At 37.6% G+C, this 23,456-nt stretch overlaps 2 protein-coding genes across 2 annotated transcripts in view; one reads left to right on the forward strand and one right to left on the reverse strand.

Moving 5' to 3' along the window:
* Positions 1-6,484, forward strand: part of LOC101853791 (calcium-activated chloride channel regulator 4A) — a 16,336-nt gene extending 9,852 nt beyond the window's left edge. Inside the window, exons 6-8 of the mRNA XM_035970003.1 lie at positions 345-518; positions 3,987-4,211; positions 5,637-6,484. Coding sequence (XP_035825896.1) covers positions 345-518; positions 3,987-4,211; positions 5,637-6,184 — 947 coding nt within the window. The 3' untranslated portion in view covers positions 6,185-6,484. The remainder of the gene's footprint in view (positions 1-344; positions 519-3,986; positions 4,212-5,636) is intronic.
* An 8,060-nt stretch (positions 6,485-14,544) lies between these two features.
* The window catches only part of LOC101854021 (beta-1,3-galactosyltransferase 5), a 19,228-nt gene continuing 10,316 nt past the window's right edge, over positions 14,545-23,456 (reverse strand). The window contains exons 3-5 of the mRNA XM_035970009.1: positions 22,950-23,177; positions 21,601-21,775; positions 14,545-14,910 (exon numbers count right to left, since the gene is read on the reverse strand). Of these exons, the coding sequence (XP_035825902.1) occupies positions 14,545-14,910; positions 21,601-21,775; positions 22,950-23,177 (769 nt within the window). The remainder of the gene's footprint in view (positions 14,911-21,600; positions 21,776-22,949; positions 23,178-23,456) is intronic.

Raw genomic sequence — 23,456 nt, forward strand, 5'->3', positions numbered from 1 at the left:
CATACATACATACATACATACATACATACATACATACATACATACATACATACATGCATGCATATATGCATATATGCATGTATTCATGCTGCACGCACGCGAGCACTCAAGTAAGCATGGCACGGCACAGCACGGCACGGCACGGCACAGCACGGCACAGTTGACTCCTATCCCCTCTATCTCTTTCTTGACTTTACGAATAAAAACAAATATTTCCATGGTCTTCTGTGCAATCAAATTATACATCCCATGAAATCTCGTCTTATCGCTACTAGATCTAGTAACAATCAAACAGTGGCATTGTGGAAAAGTATACGTCTATGACATCTTTGCACTGTCTTCAGGTGCGGACATCATCAAAGGTGATGGCGTCTATGCTGCTAACATCATGGCAAAGGACCTCATGGGGGATGGAAGGTACAACATAAAAGTCAAGGTTATCGGAGAAGAAGGAAAGACGAAGGTCGTTGTGGGTGGAACAGGAACTTCCAGTAGAGCTTTGGAAAGGCAAACAGCAGGTGCGTACTCTCAACGGAAGCTAATGTTGTTTGTGCAGCAGGTGCATACACTCTGCTGAGGATTCAATAATGTCTTTTGTGTGCAGCAGGTTTTTAGACTATGGTGACTGAATATCTTGTGAGCTGCCAAAGGTTTATGCTCGCAGAGATACAATTCATACTAGATCTATCCATAGGAGTTTGTTCACTTCAATCGTACTTTCCCAGGCCAGTCTGGGCTGTATGAGGTATTTCTAAACAGAAAGATTGAAATATTTGAAAACTATACCATACCTGCTTTGAAGCCGGAACGGCGTCCTGTATGACAGAAACAAGGAGATCGGCCATTATAAAGCCACAGACACCGGCCTCTGTGGTGTGGCGGTTAGGCGCATCGTCGTCGTCCAAGTTCGATTCCCATTTCCAGTGAGATTTTATTGAGTACCTCGATTAGTTTTTTGTTGGATTCTTTTGTGGGGGGTTTTGGTGCGTGTTTTATTTTTAGTTTTTTTTTTGTTTGTTTGTTGTTTTTTTTTGGGGGGGGGGCGTTGTGTTCCATTCACCTCGGAATAACTCTGATAGACAGGGTTGAAGCGGCCCATCTTCTAAATGAGCTAAATTGTGTCGATGGGTATGTAAAACATATACCATTACATTTTAATCATCATCATCATCATCATCATCATCATCATCATCATCATCATCATCATCATCATCATCATCATCATTGTAGAATGCAAAATGGCAACAACAAAAAACGGTGGGGACTTGTAGAATTTTAAAAAATCTTATACGGTCAGCGTTTCGCCATCTTAGGACTTCGCCAGGAACATCAAAAAAGAAAAATATTAATGACTAGACTAGATCAACGATGGTACATAACAAGATGGTCCACTCAGCCAAAAATGTGTCCGCCAGAAGTCGGCGCAATGGCTCAGATGGCGCTGCAGTCTTTGTTTTGAAGCTCTCTTTCGTTTCACCAGAGGAAGAATAGGAATAGCACCTCCTTGTGCGTGCAGATCGACTTCTGTTCATCACGTTCAGTGCGGAGATTAAGGGGTTTTTTAAAATTTTAATGACCTCTCATCTCTCATTCTAAAGTCAAATTAAACGAAGAAAACAGTCGACTCTTCCACCGCAACAGGTTTTTTTGTCAGCGTAAACTTTTTTAAAAAGCGTTCTTCCGACATTTGAGTTCTAATTTATTCAAAAACTTGTTCGTTTCACTTTTATTGTTTTTCACACTAGTAGGGTAACTCTGTTTGCAAAGTCCGCTCATTTTCGAAGAGGGCGCCTCCGAATTTTGAGGACACTTTTTTAATTGGCTCAAAGAGAGGAGTGGCCCATCTTGTTATGTATGATCATTGACTAGATCTAGAACTACACTATGGAAACTAAAGTGCGTACACATACGTCACAATGCTCAATGGTGCGTGCCCGAAACATATCGGAAAGGCCAAAGAAATGGGACAGCTATGGTAAGAAGTGGAATGAATAATATTTGTACCGTCATATCATATTTATAGAATTGTTATTACTGTAGTAGTAGTAGTAGTAGTAGTAGTAGTAGTAGTAGTAGTAGTAGTAGTAGTTTTCTTCTTCATGTTGTAAGTGTTTTACGGCGCTCGCAACTACTCAAGGTTTTCAGTTGGGTAGAAATTTTGAATTTTGCCCGGATGGCGACCGACGCTCGTATGGATTTTAGGACCACCAAGGGGTCTTGAATATGCACAATTTGCACACGGGACTTCTGACATTTTCCCCGTTATACGAGAAGTCTAGGTGTTAGATCTTACCTACCATAAAATCAGGTATGTGGCTGAAAGACAGCACTAGAAGGAGCCAAGAGGAGGGGGAAAAAAGGGGGGGGACATAAAGTAGAGACTAAAGCAGACAACAAAAATGGTTAGAGGGCAGGAAAGGACGTGAAAGGAGAACCCAGGACCAATTGAATAAAAGTCGAGCACCGTCATCTCTAGACCACAACATTGCTATTATTATTGTTATTTTGTATTATTATTATTATTATTATTATTATTATTATTATCATATTATTATTATCATAATGACAAAAATGATGATACTAATATATTCTTACTAATTATGATAATATATATATATATATATATATATATATATATATATATATATATATATATATATATATTTATAATATATAATGTATGCATATACATGTATACATATATATATTATATATGTATATACAAATGTATATATACCTATTACATGTATACATATATATGTGTATATATATATATATATAATATAATATATACAGTCAAACCTGTGTAAGACGGCCACCCATTGTCAAGGAGAAAAGTGGCTGTATAAGACAGGTGGCCGTCTTAGGCAGGACTGATCAAGATGAAGAAAACAAACCATTCCCATTTGAGGTCCCAATCGAAAGTAGCCGCATTGATTTTGTTTTTTATGTTGTTGTTGGTGGTGGTGGTGGTTTGTATTTTGTTTGTAATTTTTATTTTGTTGCTGATTTTGCACAAGGGTGACAATAAAATGAAATGTATCAGACGAGGAAGACCGAGTGCCACGTTATAACAAGCACATGGGTCGCCACCACTCGGAGAATGAGCGACGCTTCTGTCACAAGTTCATGTTGACGTCCTTTGTTGCTTTGTTACAGACTGGGGAAACAGTGACCACTCATCTCGCTTACGATTTGTGTATGAGTTCTGGGCGAGGCTTATGGGTTATGTATGAGGGATCACACGCTTACCTCACCAGCAGCTGAAAATTGGTTGCTATTGGTCAACAGTGGGAGGGGCCTACACAACATGATCGGTTGGAGGGACTACCTAACAACAACGACAGGTGATTAAATTGTGACGGTTCGCCCACAACGCCTGGGGCCAATGCACAACGTATGACAAAACGTAATGGAGTCACTAAGGTGGCCGTCTTAATCAGGTGTTATTGCTTAGTGTGATAGGAGTGTGATAGGAGTGTGTTAAAATATGGTGGCCGCGGCCGCGTTGGACAGGTGACCGTTTTATACAGTTAAATTATATAGAAAAAACGCAAGGGGGGAAATGGAAAGTGTCCGTTTGTACGAGTGGCCGTCTTATAGAGGTGTCCGTCAGGGCAGGTTTGACTGTATATATATATGATATTTATTATTATCCACAAAGATCTATCTATCTATTTATCCATCTAATCCATCCGTCTGTCTGTCTGCTTGTCTGTCTGTCAGTCTGTCCTCCCCACTCCCTACCCCAAACATACACTCACACACACACGCACACACACGCGCACACACACATACATACATACATACATACATACATACATACATACATACATACATACATACATAGTACATACATACATACATGCATACATACATACATACGTACCTACCCACCTATCTACCTACCTACCTACCTACCTACCTGTCTACCTACCTACACCGGAAAACTAGCAAATATTATACCTTCTCTTTGGTTGACACAGGACAACTCATCAACACAGAGACGTCCAGAGTGGAAAACTTTCAGCGTGTGACGTCAGCGGGGGAATTTCGACTCCGCGGATTCTCCACACTAAACAAAGAGAAGGAGCAAGATGAAATGCCTCCGTCTCGAATCACAGATCTGAGAGTTATTATCTTTGATTACGATAACTTCACGGCTACGTTACAATGGACGGCAGTAGGGGATGACATGGAAAGGGGTACAGGTAAAATGAATGTCCATTGGTCAAATGGGCCAGACGTGTACGATGAAATTGGAATGGGTCGTGTCGGATTATGGTTGCGCCAGTGAAAACATAACTCAAATTGGCTTCTGCTTTGCTTTATCAAATTAGACCCGGAAGTCTATTTTAGAAAATTGCATCCCATAAGGAGCGACACTGTCCCAAATTTAACAGGAAAGAAAGCGGTTATGGAAAACATAGAACATTTTTTAATCAACTATTTAGTCATCTAATGAGAATGTCACTAAATCACCCCGTTGCACAAGCTTAAAACTGAAAAGTGTCTGAATACAGGAATAGGTGCCAACCAGACCAAATTTGGCTGGAAGACGTTAATGAGTCCTCTAAAAGAGTAACAAATCAACAGAAGACTGCCTTTGACAGTAAAATTACGACTAGTCTCGACATACTTGAGGAAGGATAAAGCAAAGGAAAGAAAAAAATGTACTTTTTCAACCTGTCAAAAAGGGATCGGGTATTACGTAAACTGGTCCAAAAGGTACACACCCCGAAAAACGCAGTTTATAAACCTGAACTCAGTCCGAATGGGGGTGTGAAAGACCTAATAAAATATGATACAGAGTCAAACCCCGTCATACATGCATGTACTTAGTGGTACAGCGGGGCTGGCAGTCTTATACAATATAAGGGCTGGAATATTATGGGCTGGAAACTGTATGGAGAAAGACATTTTAAAAAATTGACAGAACCATTAAGAAAGCCAGCAAGATCCCAGGACATAATTTTACTAGAATGGATGAAAAGTATAAGATCATACATTTATGTATAAAAAATATAATCAATCGTATAAACGACGAATCACAATCCCTTTCCACACAAACTATAAGATTACTCAGCGGCAGATACCTACCACTAAAAACAAAGAACAAAGAAGGATACAAGACAAAAGAAGTTTTTAACCATCTAGTATGAGACTACTGTCTTAATAAACATCAATGTGTATTGCTGTTTCGAATATATACATGTACACATTATATCACTCTAAAGGTCTTGTGATAAATTCCTGCTTGTGGTCGAACGATGAATCTGATTTTACTTTTCTTTTCACATTGAATTCTAATGAGAGTAATATATAATTTAATTTCTATGTATACCTGCATGTGTTTTACGGTCCAGTACAGCCAAGAAAAGTTTGCCCTTGGGAAAATAACGAATTATCTTATCTTATCTTATCTTTTATATATATAAATATATATATATATATACATACATACATATATACATACATACATACATACATACATACACATGTGTGTGTGTGTGTGTGCGTGTGTGTGTGTGTGTGTGTGTGTGTGTGTGTGTGTGTGTGTGTGTGCGTGCGTGTGTGTGTGGGGGGGGGTTAAAGGCCAAAACCACTGATTCTGTATCATTTGCTCTGCTCTACAGCGTCAAGATACTTCATCCACACGTCAGGAGACTTTGACCAGCTTCTTCTGGACCGGTCAAAAGCGACCCTGCTTTCCAAAGAACAGGTGCTCAACGGCACTCTGTCCTATCCGCAGCCAGCAGGAGTCACGGAGGAAATTATCGTACACCTTCACGCCATTAGGGACAACCGAACCGTTTTCCTTAGTGTTGTGGCTATTGATGAGGCTGGAAATGAAGGCGATACGTCTAACCTGGTGTCGTTATCCCCCGCTCAGGAGACAGCCGTTCCTCGTGTCCCGATGTCCACCATCTCTCTCAAGACGTACCTGGCTATTGCCTTGCCGCTTGCCCTTGCCCTTTTCGTTTTCGTAGCTCTCGGTGTGGGTCTGTTAGTGGCCAGGGCGAAGAAAATGAAGTCAAAGAACATCGAACAGGTTCAGAATATCGGAGCTTTGTCCCATTCAACGCATAGTCTGGATATGTCCAATATGAACTACATGTTTGAGGGAGAGTATCGCAAGAGGCTCCAGGAAGATCCTGATACGTGGAGCAGGGGTAGCATCTAATGCTTTGAAACTTCGAAGCCATTCCCACCAGGACGCTCAACAAAATGGCAACAATTTGCACAATCGACTCGCACCCTCAGATATTTTGATATTTCAAGGAAAACAAGAATTGCTGCTTTCTGAGCGTTTTACTGACATTCGTTGCCAGAACTATAGTTCTGCGAGATACATGTGAATTTTATAAATAACACAACTGGGCTCGTGTAGAACTCATGTTACTTATGGTTATCACAAATATGTAAAAGCTTGAAAACAATCTGTTTAAATTTTGTGATTAAAAGTGTCCTATTTTGAGAAACAGCTGACGTTTCACTTTGGTTTGCATATTTGCCAACAAGTATTAGAAAACAGACAAGAGAAATTATAACCATCACACGCGAAGTTATTCTTATGTCTGTTGAACTTGCTTACTTCACTGCACCTACTTTCTGAATGTTTGCCAGTGACCTTTGTCGAGAAGTGTTAAGGTGCGCCGTTAGCTCACTTGGTATCACGTTGAACTACGGAGCGGATGACCCTGATTGGAATCCCCAACGAGGCATTCTGAACTTTGGTTGTTCTTGGGAGTTTCAAAGTTCTTCACCCATTTGGCTGGTCTTATCGGAGATGGACGTTAAATTCAGAGGTGCCACCACTTAAATAGCCTTACACTTTGAAAAGGGCGTTAATAAGAAGGGGGGGGGCTACACCCCGAAAGTCCCGATTCGGTTCAAAATCATGGATTTTGAGTTGTAGGCATTTTTAGGAAAGCCTTATTATTTCCCATACCGGGCATGTTTGTCACCACCATTTCCTCATAAATTCAGTCTTTTTTTTTTCTTTTATCGCCCGTTTTCTCTAAGCGCGGTTTTTCTATGTAGACTTTTTGAATAACTTCATCTTTTTTTATCCAATCTTCACGAATTTGTCACAGAATGAAGAGAAGATAATATAATACTAAATATTTGTCTGATGGAATATATATATATATATATATATATATATATATATATATATATATATATATATATATATATATATATATATGGAATAGATTTTTGGTGGTGGTGTCTGGAGTGTCGGGATTCTTCACGGATTTTTGCAAACTTGAAAAAATTCATCACATGAGTTTTTAGATCTTTTTTTTTGCTAACGTGCATGCAAAAAATATAATCTATTTTCATGAAAAACAAGTGTGGTATTCATTACGTAAGACACGACAACAAAATCCAATATGGCCGCCTCATCCATGAAAACGAAACATTTTTATCAAATTTGAAAGCGGATTTTAAGACTCCTGACTATGCTTGTTATAAGTGTGAAATTTGGTAAAATTTGATTCTCTAATAGGCGAGATAGCCTTCAGGTGTAACCCCCCCCCCCCCCCCACCCCCCACTTAAACCCATACTTTCGGAGCGTTCCATTGTAAACAAGTATTTTTCTACCTTCCCATTCTTGTCTTACCTAGACTTTTATCTATTGCTGTTTATAATTAACGGACGATTAGTACTGGGAAGCTTTGAGTACTTAGTCCCCCATTTCATTGTTGCATAAATTCTCACTTTTCATTACACTCTTTACACAATATTATGCCGTTATTTTTATGCACGATAAGTGTACCGCATCAGGCCTACTTTTTCAAATAACTCGTTATATTATTGACTTAAACATTTGAGTTCTACAACAAACTAAAAAAAAAATCGCAATTTAAAAATTGACATGACATTAAAATCTGCAATACCAGTAAAAATACAAATGCCTGTTGTACACGTACTAGATCTACTTTTGTGCGGGGATATAGTTTTGTTTTTCAAAGCCTACCATACACTGACCATTGTCATTTCTGTCCGTCTTGGAAAGGGCTTTGTGTTCGTGCGCAGATGCAATGAAGGTCAGCTTTTAGCCAAGCCTCGCAAGTGACGCATAGGCGTTTTCGCTGGCAGGTGCTCGACTTGGAGTGAAAATTGACGCTATTGCACGAAACGGATGCATGCACACAGATCCTATGAAAACTTGAAATAAATCAATAACGGCTCAAAATGAAAGGCCTACGTCCTATGGACTTGTGCGTGTGGTACTGTTAACTTTTAACTAACCCCACAATTTTTTGTAATTAATTACACCCACGCATTGCTTTTGATCAATGTATTCAATTAATGTTCCGCACTGTCATCTGTAGTGTAGTGGTTAGACACTTTGCTGTCGCACGCAAGAGACCCGAATTCAATTCCAGAATGGGGAGGATATTTTAATCGAGTACCTTTTTCTGCTGGGATGTTGTATCCCTCTTTCCCCGCGTTGGCACCGCCCAAATTATCTACATGGTGTCCACCGACCCCATTTTAAAATGTAAACAAGCAATTGTTTCGTCTGACAAATCTTCTGTTGTTGTAGATATACATGGCGTGCAATTCGTTGATTGCGACTTCTTTTTTACGTGTACGAGGTGAAATGGTTCCGTGTAATGTGATGTGCGCACAAGCAGCTCATTGGAGTAGCGAGCTTGCCTAATATCCAAAACTAGTATAGCGAGCATTTCTGCCATTGAAAAAGGAAGTTTGTTTTTTTTCAATCTATGTCTTCGTTACAGGTAAAAGTAGATTCTAGTTGGTATCGCGAAAGAACAGTATTTTTTTTCCCTTAAAGTATCAAACTTCCTTCTTATACGAGTACATCTAAAACTTCATAAAGTTTACGTTTGTGTTTGTGAGAATATCTGTCTTGAACTTGAAGATAAAGATTTCGCTTCATTTGGTGTTGTCACCGCTCGCTATTCCCTTGCCCTCCTGTGCGCTCTGTGCCAGTCAAGTGGTCTACTTCTGAATAATGATGCCGTTTGGCAACAAATGCCTTAAGGGGGGGGCTACACCCCCAAAATCAAAATTCGGCTCAAAATCATGGAATTCGAGTTGTAGGCATTTTTAGCTTCCTTACCCTCTCCTACAACTATTTCATGGCATAAGAACCCCTAAAAATCGTATTTTTTCCCATACCGGGCATGTTTGTCACCGCCATTTCCTCATAAAGTCAGTATTGTATTTTTCTTTATGGGCCGTTTTCTCAAAATGCTACTTTTGTCGATACTTTTTTGAATAACTCCACCATTTTTCATCCAATCTTCATGAAATTTTCACAGAAATTAAAGAAGAGGTAATACTAAAGATTTGTCTGTTAAATATTTGATATATGGAATAGATTTTTGTTGGTGGTGTCTTTAGTGTGGATTTTCACGGATTTTTCGCAAACTTGAATGCTACCTCAGGAAAAAATTCATTAAAAATTTTCTAATTCGATTAGGAAAAAAATGACAGACAAATTTTTAGATCTAATGTTTGTGAACACGCATGCAAAAAAACAATCAATTTCCATGAGCAATAAGTGCGGTATTCATTACGTAAGACATGTCAACAAAAAGCCAATATGGCCGCCATATCCATGGAAATAAAACTTTTTTCTAAAATTTGATTGCGGATTTTAATTGAGACTCCTTACTATGCTTGTTATAAGTGTGAAGTTTGGTAAAATATGGTCCAGTAATAAGCGAGATAGCCTCCAGGTGTAGCCCCCCCCCCCCCCTTAAAACATTATGAAAACAAACGACGCCAGGGTATATGTTTTTAAACGAAACTTTGCCCGTAAGCAACCCTTTTATCGGAGTCAGAGCTGAACAATTTGTTCGAAGAGGCACTTTAAAGAAAGCTCGTTAGTGCTCTATAACACAGATATCAACACTTTAGTTCACTCAATATATGGAGATGGATGAAACCAAACAAGAAACTGCTTTTTCATTGGTATTTTTAAAAAATTTTATGGTTGATCTTTTCTTCTTATTTTCCATACCGTGAGTCTTACAAAGGTGATTGTAAATAATAATGTTATTATTAAAAACTGTTGTTTTCACTTTGGCCAGCGTACTCCCTCACTTCTGGAAAAGAAACTATCAAAGTATTCATATACCCCCTTTTTGCTTTTTAATTGATTCGTATATTAATCTATATTATATTTATTTATATCATATTTCGTTAATAATAACGAGAAGATAGCCTCTTATTGTGGCAGTTTTACCCCAAGATCACCATGTTTGAAGAGAAGGACATAATACAAATCTCCCTTGATAAGGTCAACATTATTTTCCACTTTTGTCATTTATCCTGCGTTTGCCTTTTTAGTCCCCTTTATGTAGTCGATTTATTCTCTCTTTAAAGCCCACATTACATGAAGCAAACAAATTTTACAATTAAGAGAGACTTCCCATGAAAATTATAAAATTTGATAAATTACCTGCCTAGACAAAAATCTGCTTAGACAATCGTGTGCCTCTTCAATAGATCAAATTCTTGACACTTGAACTGAACATGAATTACTGGCGTCTGTGGTGTAGCGGTTAGGCGATTCACTTTCCCACACATGACCCGAGTTCGATTATCGATGGGGATAATTTTTATTGTGTTTAGTACCCCTGTCTCGGTCGTTCTGCTTGGACGTTGTATACCTCTCAACCGGGGTTGGCCCTGACAGGCAGGGTAGAAGAAGCCTGCCCACTAATTAATTAATTGGGTCCTTTGGACCGAAAAGTACACTTACTTAAAAGAAAAAAAAATCTCTTTAAAAAGAACATAACGTTCTTTTTTATCTTTACAAATTATATTTTACAGCATTTTAAGTTGTTAACCCGAAAATGTTACCGTAGCTCCCGATGCATCGTATGTCACTTATGTTTTCGTTGCTTTTATATAGTATATTGTTCTGAGGTCTGAACTTTTGTAATCTTGTTAAGTAGGGTGTCATTTACCAAAAGTCTAAAATTTACCACGTCTAACTCGTCCATTGACAATTGCTTTCTTCTAACGTCCCTATTCATTGTGCACCGGTTGGGTGTATTGTCGTGCTACTCCCACTGTCTTTCTTCATTCACGTTTATTACTGTCTTGTTATGAGGCCATTTTTCTCTGATTATGCTAAAATACCGTTCTAAAAATCAAAGAACACACAAGTCACCCAGCACTCTTCCTTCCCCTCCCCCTCTCAAAAACGATACAAAATACAAAAGCCATTGAATCCTCCGTACACACCGCCTTCCAATATATTACGGCTTGGATGTCATACACTCGAAAAAAAAGTTTATATTTAAGGTATCAGGATGCTAAAACCTTCTTTTTTTTTTACTGTTTATCTATCATACCTTACATTGACCATATCTAGGTATACAGGGATATGTGAAGAAAACATTTTAAATGTCGAATAAGAAATTGAATATCATGCAAATTAGGCTTCCAATATGGACGCCGAAGGCACAATGTAGGCACGTTTCTTGAAACTTTCGAGAAATGTTCTCGAATACCCACTGCATATCTTAAACCTACAAACGTAGCTATTGGGGGGGAAAAGTGCGTTTGTACTGAGGTTAAACATGCAATTGATTAAAAAGAGCAAAAAAAGGAAACTAATTATTTATGCAAGAATCACAATTAAAGGACAGTTTTTCAAGATGGAGCCCTTTTTAAAGTTTAGAACATGCACCGATGTCTTGAGAGTATGTGTGCAAAATATCAGATAGGTCTAGATATCTTGAACAACAATGATTTTATGGGTTTGTACCAACTGTGAGCCCAAAATATATCGTTTTGAGAATATGGACAAAAAAAAAAAAATGTATCGACATTGACATCACAGACACATTTTAGGTACTAACTTACTTTAAGAGTACAAGTCCGTAGTACTTATACTTTAGTTGGTTTCTGCTTGGAAGACTTCTGGGTTAATTATTGCTTTTTTTTTTGCATTTCAAATTGGTACTTTATGGAGAAAATAGGGTAGTAACCAATGTAAAAAAAACTGTTGCCAAGGGCGATTGGAATGGATATGGGCATGCAAAAACCTCTGTTTACTAAATAGGAGGCTTTATTTCACTTGGCTATTGTTCATAAATAAATGGTGGAGGTCAAAAACAAAAACACAGTAAAAAAAAAAAAAAAAAAAGTCATTTTCATGATTTCATAGCATCTTGATACCCTAAACCTTCGATATTTTTTCGATTACGACAATAGTGAAGATTTTGTTCAACATTAATATCACTATAACCGACCACTCCCCCCCACCCCCACCCCCACCCCCTTCTCTCCAACACCATCCATTTTTTTCCGAAACACAACTCTTTCTTTGATAGTGGAAACATTTTTCAAGATTATGTACATCTTCTTGGCCGGTCTTGGTACCTTTTTAAAGTTATGACACGTGAAAAATTTTTAAAAATTGCCGCACTCTAACAAGTAAATTTTTCCTCCCGTTTTCTTCGAGATTTGTGTGAGTGGGTGTGCGTGTGTTTGTGTGTGTAAACACAGAAGTATACATGTAAATACAATGCGCCCTCTGTAGCAGGTAAATAGACAATAATAATCCTTAGGTCTCAGCTGGTAAAACTGTCGCAAACCCAGACCCACCAAAATCATATTTCTTTCAACATTTAATCTTAGTGAAAAGGGGGGTTCTTTTAAGAAAAACTGAAGCTTTTGTTGCTTTTATTTGAAAGAATTGTTTTGACAATGCTTCTGAACACTTGTATCTTTTGTTTAGTTATTTGTTAATTGTTTTCTTTCTGAACTTTCTGTTATCTCTTGTAAATAAATGCAACAGTGAAAACAAAAAAGACGAAAATGTGTTCATTCTGAAATTTGCAAAATAAAATTGCCTGGACATACAGCTATCGTTCATATGTGTTTCTCTTTGAGTCACTTTCATCTGTATCGACGTTCTATCTTGACAACGAAAACGTGTTTTAGCGTTCGAGAAAACCATTTCTTGAAAGACCCAGACGGGTGCAAGGTGACAGAAATGAGGAAAGGGCGTTTGCTTGCTTCTGTCAGCGAGAAACGCGACGACTCAATGTTTGCAGTTCAGACATTAGAATCAGGCGCGGTTCGTCCGTAGAGCACGGCCGTGCAGTGGCGCCAAAAAAATTTTAATTTCTATTACGTAAAACACCAACAATAATAAAATAAAAGAAGCCAGAAACAAACACTAGCCAAATATTATATCAAAACAGGGTCCTCACTGGCGCCACAACTGTCATTTCTGTGTCTATAGCGCGTAAAACAGCTACTATACCATGCCAAAGTCCACGCGCTTTAGCTAAACATAATAGGATATTCAACAGTGTAACCTGACCTATAAATCGCTCTTGGGGATAACCCAAGCGATGACGACACTCGTAGCGAGTTTGGCGGTACATTAATATTAACGAGACGGCACATCTCAATAAATGTGCTCCTGCCGAATAGTGCCGCAACATAGCCCACAGGGGGCTGTCTAAAAATAAACGCGATAGACCGTACGCTTTTCTTTGCCAATATTATGTGAGCCCCGGAGCAATCCAGCGGAGTGCTCAAGTGAATTGTGATTGGCTCGTTGTCTGTGTTGCCACTTTTTAAAGTGACTCTGTGACCGTGAATTTGAGGGAGGTGAATGTGACCATCCTATGAGTTGTGCCTTTGAATGGTTTTGTAGTGGAGTAGTGAAAGTTGTTACTTTAGTGTTCAGTTCCAATACAGGATGAACGAAATTGATGTTTAGCTAACAAACAAATTTAGTACTAGAAATTAAAGAGGCAAGTAAAAAGGATGAAAATAAAAGAACGAGGTCCTCCCTCACCAACCCAAAGATCCTAAAATTATGCACAGTCTCATTGACTTTGCCCTTGACTATCTTCAGCATGCGATAGCTTAATTAAATTGTGCACGTCCACTTTTTAGCCCCACTAGCCGCCCCTGATTAGAATCTTTTTAAAATGCGAAGTACAAGATTAAAACAAGCTATAACTAAAATGAGAGGAAAAAAACACGGGAAACAAGGTACATACGAAGCCCCCAAACAACAGAAACCCCAAGGCCTTCAAAGGGAATGAAAGTAGCAAATGAGAGGCTATTCAAACTACTGTATACTTTCAGATCTCAGTTCAACATCGCCAATGACAACTTTATTACATAAATGGCTCGTGAAACAGTGTTAGTGTTGAGAACCGGACTAAATCTGAGTTGGGTCATCAGTGTGCATTACCATTCTACACCCCACCCCCACCCACCCCCACCCCCCAACCCCCAACCCCCGCCCCTGAAGAGACTTGAAGAAGAAACACGAACACAAAATTATAATTTTCTCTCAAATCCACGACAACCACGATAATCAGCTCCTAAAGCAGAGATTTGTCAGCAGACTACTTTATTGATAAAGAAAACATCTTTTAGTCATGCCCCCGTACTCTCTCGGTCCCATAAAGTTTAGAAACTGTCTGCAAAATTGATACAATGACAAGTACGTTACTACTAACTGGTGGCCCTATCTCATTTTCTGTTTAGATGTTAGGAGTTCAGGTGGGAGTTATTAGTTACAGTGTCTGTGACGTCACGAGTTGCTCCCAATATCTGAAAGCCGTAGTGTTGATCTTAAAAAAGTCAGCCAAAGTGAACATGGCGTTAACGCTGTCGGCCTTGAATTTTCCACCCAATTGCGCTGTGTGGTTTCCACCTAAAGCTGTGACCTGCACTCCAGCTTTCATCGCCAGGAACCCTGTCACGTAGACGTCATCAATCCAGAAGGCACGAACGTCACGGGAGGCGAGGTAGAGCTGCTGCACCACGTCACGTGACATGAGGATTCCGAAGCCCAGGCACCAGGGAGGGTAGTAGGAAAAAGGGTACTCATTCTCTGTGACGTACCATTTACTAGATGTGCTCCTTATTGCCGGTTTCGCCTAGAAAAAGGTATATAGGGTGAAGGAGTATTACGAATCGCTTGGAGTAAAAAACATGAAAGAAAACGTAAAGAAAAGGGTCCTCGAAAAGTGTGAGAAAACTCTTGTCATAAGAACTGGATAGAAAAATACAGTGCGTAATGTCTTACTGTTCGTTTACGAACACACTCTACAACTTGGCTAATTTCAAATGAATTCAGACTACAAATAGCTATCAATCTGATCAGATTTGAACAAAACAACGAACTATTATTGTTTAGAATTTAATACACACAATAACAACCAAGAATATGTTTCGATTTTCGATTTCGTTTTTGTGAGTATAATCACAGATTGTGTTGCATTCTTCGATCTTGTCTTATAAATGATGTTTAAACGAGTGATGAACAATAAGGATAAGGATAATAATAACAACAACAACAACAACAACAACAACAACAACAACAACAACAACAACAACAACAGCAGCAGCAGCAGCAGCAGCAACAGCAGCAGCAACAACAACAACAACAACAACAACAATCATCATCATCATCATCATCATCTGTTCGTCCATCAATGTCCGACAATGCCGAGGAGAACATTTCTAAAGCTATAATATAGAACAAAGAAGGATTATGGTGACGTTTGGCTTCTGCTGTAGCCAATGAAACCAACTCAGGCACAGGTGAGTTACTCATTTCTACCTGTAGAGGTGGGCAGCTTGCGGGCTTCTCTCTTGGCCTCAGGACTTCTAGATCTAACTCGTGGGCTTCGTATGATTTGCTGCCCTCTGTGACTGCTGCTCTCTAAGTGGGTCTGTCAGGAGCTAAGCTCTCCCATATCAAGTGATTAAAGTTGGTCCTTCAGAGACATGTTCATGATACATTTACGCATACAGGCTTGTTATTGCACCCCCTCTCGTTCAGGGTAGGCTGAGATCAACATAGCGGCTGCTTGTTACATCATCGAAAGAGTTGGAAGTTCTCAGGTTCAGTTTTGCTATGTCGAGAGGCTGAAAGGGTTGATGGGCAGTTCTGCTGTACGCTGACAAAACGCCCTTTTCTTATTCACAGCAATGTCGATAAATCAGCGATTTTCCGCTTTCTAATAATATCTGTTGAGCACAGGAAAAAGCGTTCACTTCAGGTGCGAGAGCAGCCGTTAATGTACCGTGCAAAATACTTATAAGAAAACCGAAAATCGTTGATTTCTCGAAAGTGATAAATAATAATAATAATAATAATAATAATAATAATAATAATAATAATAATAATAATAATAATAATAATAATAATAATAATAATAATAATAATAATAATAATAATATAACATTTATATAGCGCATTTCCAAAAAAGTAGCTCAATGCGCTTTATTTACATTGGAATACCCATTTTTCAAAAACCTTTCTTCTCATAATAATAATAAAAATAATAATAATAATAATGGATTGCATTTATATAGCGCATATCCACTTATGCAATGCTCTATGCGCATTGAGCTACTTTTTTGGAAATGCGCTATATAAATGTTATATATTATTATTATTATTATTATTATTATTATTATTATTATTATTATTATTATTATTATTATTATTATTATTATTATTATTTTTATTATTATTATTATTATTATTATTATTATTATTATTATTATTATTATTATTATTATTATTATTATTATTATATTATTATTATTATTATTATTATTATTATACATATTATGGATTTACAAATCAATTTTAAAGGCACATAGTGTTACATAATCGTAAATGCGCTATATAAATGTTATATATTATTATTATCATTATTATTATTATTATTATTATTATTATTATTATTATTATTATTATTATTATTTTATTTTTTTAAATTATTATTATTATTATTATTATTATTATTATTATTATTATTATTATTATTATATTATTATTATTATTATTATACATATCATGGATTTACAAATCAATCTTAAAGGCACATAGTGTTACATATTCGTGCACACACATATTCATGCACGCACGCACCACACAAACATAATACACACATACATACACACATACACATAATATGCACATACTCACATACAAACTCACAACGATCTACAGCTTGGATGGATTCTGTCTAATCGAAATATGATGAAAATAGAAATGCTTTTAGTTTCTTCTTTAAAATTTCTAGATTTTCTGCTTCTCTGATAGTTTTTGGAAGCCTATTCCAAACAAGTGGGGCAAAATATGAAAAAGAGCGTTGGCCATATGATTTGTAATTTATTGTAGGCTTAACAAAGGTTGTTTTGTCACTTGATTATCTGAGCGTTCTAGGAGGCACATAGGGTGTTAAAAACTGTTTTAGATAGTCCGGTGATAAATCATATAAGCACTTGTAGCAAGTTAAACAGATTTTATATATGATACGCTCTTTCACCTGGAGCCAGTGTAATTCTTTTAAAATAGGAGTCACGTGATCATGCTTTAGTTTCTTAGTAATTATTTTGGCAGCAATATTTTGTACTCTTTGCAGTTGTTGTAACTGTTCATCAGGTACACCAGCCAGTAAGGAATTGAAACAATCAATCCTTGACAATATAAGTGATGTAATTAAAGTTTTGGTGACACCAACGGATAGATATGCAATAGCATGCAATACAGTCAAACCTGTGTAAGACGGCCACCCATTGTCAAGGAGAAAAGTGGCCGTATAAGACAGGTGGCCATCTTAGGCAGGACTGATCAAGATAAAGAAAACAAACCATTCCCATCTGAGGCCCCAATCGAAAGTAGCCCCATTATGTTGTCTTTGTTGGTGTTGTTGTTGGTTTGTATTTCGTTTGTAATTTTTATTTTGTCGCTGATTTTGCACAAGGGTGACAATAAAACGAAATGTATCACAAAAGGAAGACTGAGTGCCATGTTAAAACAAACAGATGGGTCGCCACCACTCGGATAACGAGTGGCGCTTCTGTAACAAGTTCATGTTGACGTCCTTTGTTACTTTGTTACAGACTGGGTAAACAGTGACCACTCATCTCACGTACGATTTGTGTATGAGTTCTGGGCGGGGCTTATGGGTTATGAGGGATCACACGCTTACCTCACCAGCAGCTGAAAATTGGTAGCTATTGGTCAACAGTGGGGGGGGGGGGGCTACGCAACATGATCGGTTGGAGGGACTACCTAACAACAACGACAGGTGATTGAATTATGACGGCTCGCCCACAACGCCAGGGGCCAATGCACAATTTATGACAAAACGTAATGGAGTCACTAAGGTGACCGTCTTAGACAGGTGTTATTGCTTAGTATGATAGGGGTTGTGTGTTAAATTATGGTGGCCGTGGCCGCGTTGGACAGGTGCCCGTTTTACACAGTTAAATAATATTAAAAAAACGCAAGGGGGGGAAATGGAAAGTGGCCGCCGTTTGTACAGGTGGCCGTCTTATAGAGGTGGCCGTCAGGGCAGGTTCGACTGTATACATTAATGCACACACACACACACACACACACACACACACACACACACACACACACACACACACACACACACACACACACACACAGATTATTTTCATTCAGACAGAACAACTATAATGAAAAATAACGTTAAAAGCTTATGAAGGATAGGCCTGTAGGAACAGAAAATGTTTAAGATGTCTTTGGAAGCTATCAAGTGTTTTTATTTGTCTTAGTTTCATGGGTAATCTGTTCCACATAAATGGACCAAGACATGAGAAAGATCTCTCTCCTTATGATTTGTATGATTTTACAGGTGTCACAAGTAGGGTGTTATCGTTTGATGATCTTAGGTTTCTCCCTGGCTTATATATACTGATAAGTTCTTGTAGATAAAAAAGGAGCAGTTTTATTTACACATTTGAAACACATGACGCAGATTTACATATTATTCTTTCTTTTACAGGGAGCCAATGCAGTTCTTTTAACAATGGAGTGGCATGGCCTCGTTTTTTAGATCTTGTTATCAGTCTAGCGGCATTGTTTTGAACTACTTGTAAACGATTCAAATATTTGTTGTTCAGACCTGCTAGGAGTGAGTTATAATAGTCTAATCTAGATAGGATAAGAGATGTTTCCAGTGTTTTTGTGGTCTCTTCGGTTCAGTACTTTCGAACTAGGCTTATCCTTTTCAGCTGAAAATAAAGGGATTTGGACAGAGATCCTACAAACGAGCCCATTGATAAGTGGTGGTCAATATATACACCGAGATTCCTGACAACTTCTTTACTAGATGTCATATGCCCATACAAATCAAAGTTGACACTTTCCAGATCTTTATTTAATCGTGGATTTATTATAAGAATGATGTCTGTCTTTTCTTCGTTTAGTTTCAATTTGTTTACTGTCATCCACTTTTTAATTTCATTAAAACATTGTTTAGTGATAGAAATCATGTTTGGCAGATATTGAATGGTGCCATTAACATACATTTGGGAATCATTGGCATAAAAATGATAATTCAATCCATGATTTTGTCAAATGCTTGCTAAGGGCTGTGTATATAGTGTAAAGAGCACTGGTCCAAGAACGGACCCCTGTGGAACTCCATAATCGAGCCTGACCTGCTTTGAAAAGCTATTTTAATTTGCACTGACTGAACTCTTTCGAGTAAATATGACTTAAACCATGAAAGCACAGTACCCGATAAGCCAAATGAGCGCTCAAGTCTTGTGAGTAGAATAGCATGGTCAATTGTGTCAAAAGTTGAGGACAGATCCAAAAGAGTTAAAAAACAGATGTTTTTGCCATCAACGGAATCCAATAAATCAGACGTTACTTTTAAAAGCGCAGTTTCGGTACTATGATGAGTTTTATAGGCAGATTGGTAAATTTCCCCAAGACCATTTTTTCTCATGTGAGACAAAATTAGACTTAAAACAATCTTCTCTAGAATTTTTTAGACAAATTGCAAATTCGAAACTGGTCGATAGTTTTTAAAATTAATTTTTATCAAGCCCGGGTTTTTTCAATAAAGGTTTTACAATAGCTTGTTTGAAAGTATTAGGTACTGTGCCTATGGCAAGTGATACATTCACTATCTGAGTAATGTGAAGTAGGACAATAAGTGATGTGAAATTTGAAAAGGTGTTTTGTCAGGGGTATTTATCTTTGTCGATATAACAACAAATAAGAACTGACAATAACAAATAAGAACTGATAACAACAAATAACAACTGATCACAACAAATAACAACTGATAACATGTTAACACAATAATACTTTTATTCCAACCTCATAAATCAATATTCATGTGGTCAACCAGGTCCCTACTTTACGTGCACAACTCCGAGCAACTGCCAGAAGTAGAATATTCTTTAGCGATGATCGGAGTTGCTTCCCCTTTTTTGTTAACATTAAAAATCGAAAGTAAAATCGAAAGTAACAATTTATTGGAAAAATTCGTAATCCTGTCTCCTCATGTCTTTTTTTCTCTCTCTCCAACGTGCATGACATGACATTTTGAGACATTAAAATTTAATTGATTAATTGACTAAAATTGACTAAAATATGAATTCCATGAATGATTGTATAGCCAAGATCTGACAAATCCTGCAGTTTCAGTACCGGCTTAAGTCCTGTTGTATGTAATCATGTCATCACAATTTGTTGTCCTGTCATACAGTTTTGTGTGACATTGAAAATAGCATTATTAAAAACGTGTATTGGATTGATCACTTTATGTAAGCACATTTGTGTTGATATTTGTTGATATTTTGCTGTCTTCAGTATTGTTGTTATCAGTTGTTATTTGTTGTTATCAAATGTTGTCAGTTGTTGTAGCAACGTAGACTACCTTAAAAAACAAATAAAAGCAACTAAATTAGAATGTTTGTGCTGATATTTGTCGTTATCTTTTTCTTATCAGTTGTTTTTTGTTGTTATCAGTTTTTATTTGTCGTTATCCCGACAAAAATAAACACTGTGGCAGACTACCTTAAAAAACAAGTAAAAGCAACTAAATTAGGACGTGTGTGTTGATATGTGTCATTATTTTGTTTTTATTTGTTGTTATTTGTTGTTATCAGTTGTTATTTGTTGTTATCTCAACAAAGATAAAGACCGTTTTTTCACCTTACAGCAGAGTTGATTTGAAGTGGTATTTATCAACGAGGTGAGTTACCGATGCTTAGAAAAGAGCAAAACAATTTTTCGATGCCTAAACCAGAAAATGGCGCTCATACGGATACAAAATAACAGCATCATGGTATAAGTCCAGGCAATTGTTAAAACAACATGTCAAACAACATCTAGTACATCTACGATAACAAGGCAAAAAGTAGCAGCGGGGGGGGGGGGGCATTTTTAAAAACATCAAGAAGACGGAAGGCTCCTTGGCCACAAAACTAAAAGCACTCGCTACAGTCAATAACTATACCAAAGTAAAGTCAATAACAATAGCGGTCACAACATAATATCAAATTATTCACACAGTTTGACCAAAAAAAAACCCAGTGATAACAATGACCATGGCGATGTAACACCACCAACACCACTAACAACACAGCCAAAAAAAAAACCATTAAAAAAAACCCAGCAACATTAGCAACGACGACGATAACGACAACAACAACAACACCACAGACAACAGCAACTACTCCAGTAGCGCCAATACCAAGGGCCGGTCCATATCAAGAATAGAAACAATACCAAAAATCGCGATGTACACAAGGACAAGCTTAGTTATCGACAGTACCTTCATCTGTGAACATAACAGCAAGCCTGTGTTGTTATGTGACCTGTGCTGTATGAAGCGAACGACGTTGTGCAGGTTCACCACTACATCAGTGTCTACTTTTAAGATGTATTGTATCTTAGGGCAGCGAGACAGGACCCAGTTCATTACCATGATGTTTTTGATAGTCAAATTTCTGAAAGAAATGTGGGCATAAGATGATTTTAAAAAGCATTCTAACATGAGAGAAAAGTTGATTTCGTAGTCTAAGAACGTTAGAGCCTGTAGTCTAATCAAATGTTTCTTAATGGCTACGGGCGGGGGCACAATGACGAGCTTTTATTTCTTCTTATTAGTTCCAGACTCCAGAAGGCTGTAAGTTGGTGCAATAATATCTCTTGATCCCTGGAACATACCATACAGGGGAAAATGTAACTAAAAATAGCCATTAGGCCAGTGGAGTCCCTCTTGAATTTATAGTTACAGTCAAAACTGTCTAAGACGGTCAGTAAATGGAGTGACATCATAATGTCAAAAAAATACTCAATGAAAGAAATTGGAAGTGGCCGTTTGTACAGTCGATTTATCAAATACAGTTAGCTGTTAGAACAGGTTCGACTGTATTTGTAGAAAATAAATGCCCTCTAAAGTTTACGGGCTGATTTTTATTTTATTTTTGCCTGCAAGCAATTGTCAGACTCGGCATCATAGCATTCAGAGTTACACGCGCACACATACATACACACACACACACACACACACACACACGCACGCACGCGCACGCACACGCACACACACACACACACACACACACACACACACACACACACACGCACACGCACGCACACACACATACATACACACACATATATTTTTATATTTTTATATATATATATATATATATATATATATATATATATATATATATATATAATAGGTGTAGGTACGCAACAGTGGGTAAGGAATGCAACAGTTGTGTAACATTCAGGAAAGATGCTAACATGACTCCACAGTAACTAGACTTAATGGACAGCTCACTCTGTATTAACTGGACACAACACAGAGAGCACCGGAATTCAGTCCCGCTTTCCAAATGATAATATTCTTATCCCCGACGCCGTATTTACTGATTGAGGACATGCATTCTGATCATTTGACAACGCTGGAAGAACAGACGTTTTGGTACTCTTTTTTGTAAAGTACAATTTGGTTATTCGTTCTCTATTTCCAATTATGTTTTCTTTATCTAAATCATTAAGGGCAGGCAGGAAGCATGCTTTTAAATATGTAAAAGTGTGTATGATTTGTGTGGTTATCACTGTTCAAATATGCCACAACATTGCTTAGACTAGAAATGCTCTCAAAGTTACCTGTACGCTTCTGTAAAATTGCCTTGTACAATGTCTCCATATTGTTTACTTTCCTCTTTGATCTTAGCAATAACTCCTGCTCTGTCCCGGCGTTTAATTCCCAAGTTGAGTAAATCTGACGTCATGTGGGAACTATGTGTACCACTGGAATTCCACTTCCATGAAAGTTCACCTGGAACGCCTAAGAAGAAAACTGTTCTGAAGTGTATGCCGTTTATGGTTCTGTACCTGAAATAAAGTGTAGATGGTCAGTTTTGCTCACTAAAGAGACATACTTTCTTTTACAAAACGGGTATGTTGACCTCTAACGTGTAGGGGCGTTTTCTATGAAAAAAGAACCCAATCCAAACATGTATGCAAGCGTAAACCACTTGCTTTTTTTAAAGTAATACCAATTGGAAAGGAAAGTTGATCAAACATATATTGAAACCTTCGTTTGCCTTAAGAAAAAAAAACTATTATGATAACCTCTAGGGTAATCAGAATTTAATGATGCAGGGGGGGGGG

This window comes from Aplysia californica, unplaced genomic scaffold (assembly GCF_000002075.1).
Source record: "Aplysia californica isolate F4 #8 unplaced genomic scaffold, AplCal3.0 scaffold00208, whole genome shotgun sequence".
Classification (NCBI taxonomy): Eukaryota; Metazoa; Mollusca; class Gastropoda; order Aplysiida; family Aplysiidae; genus Aplysia; species Aplysia californica.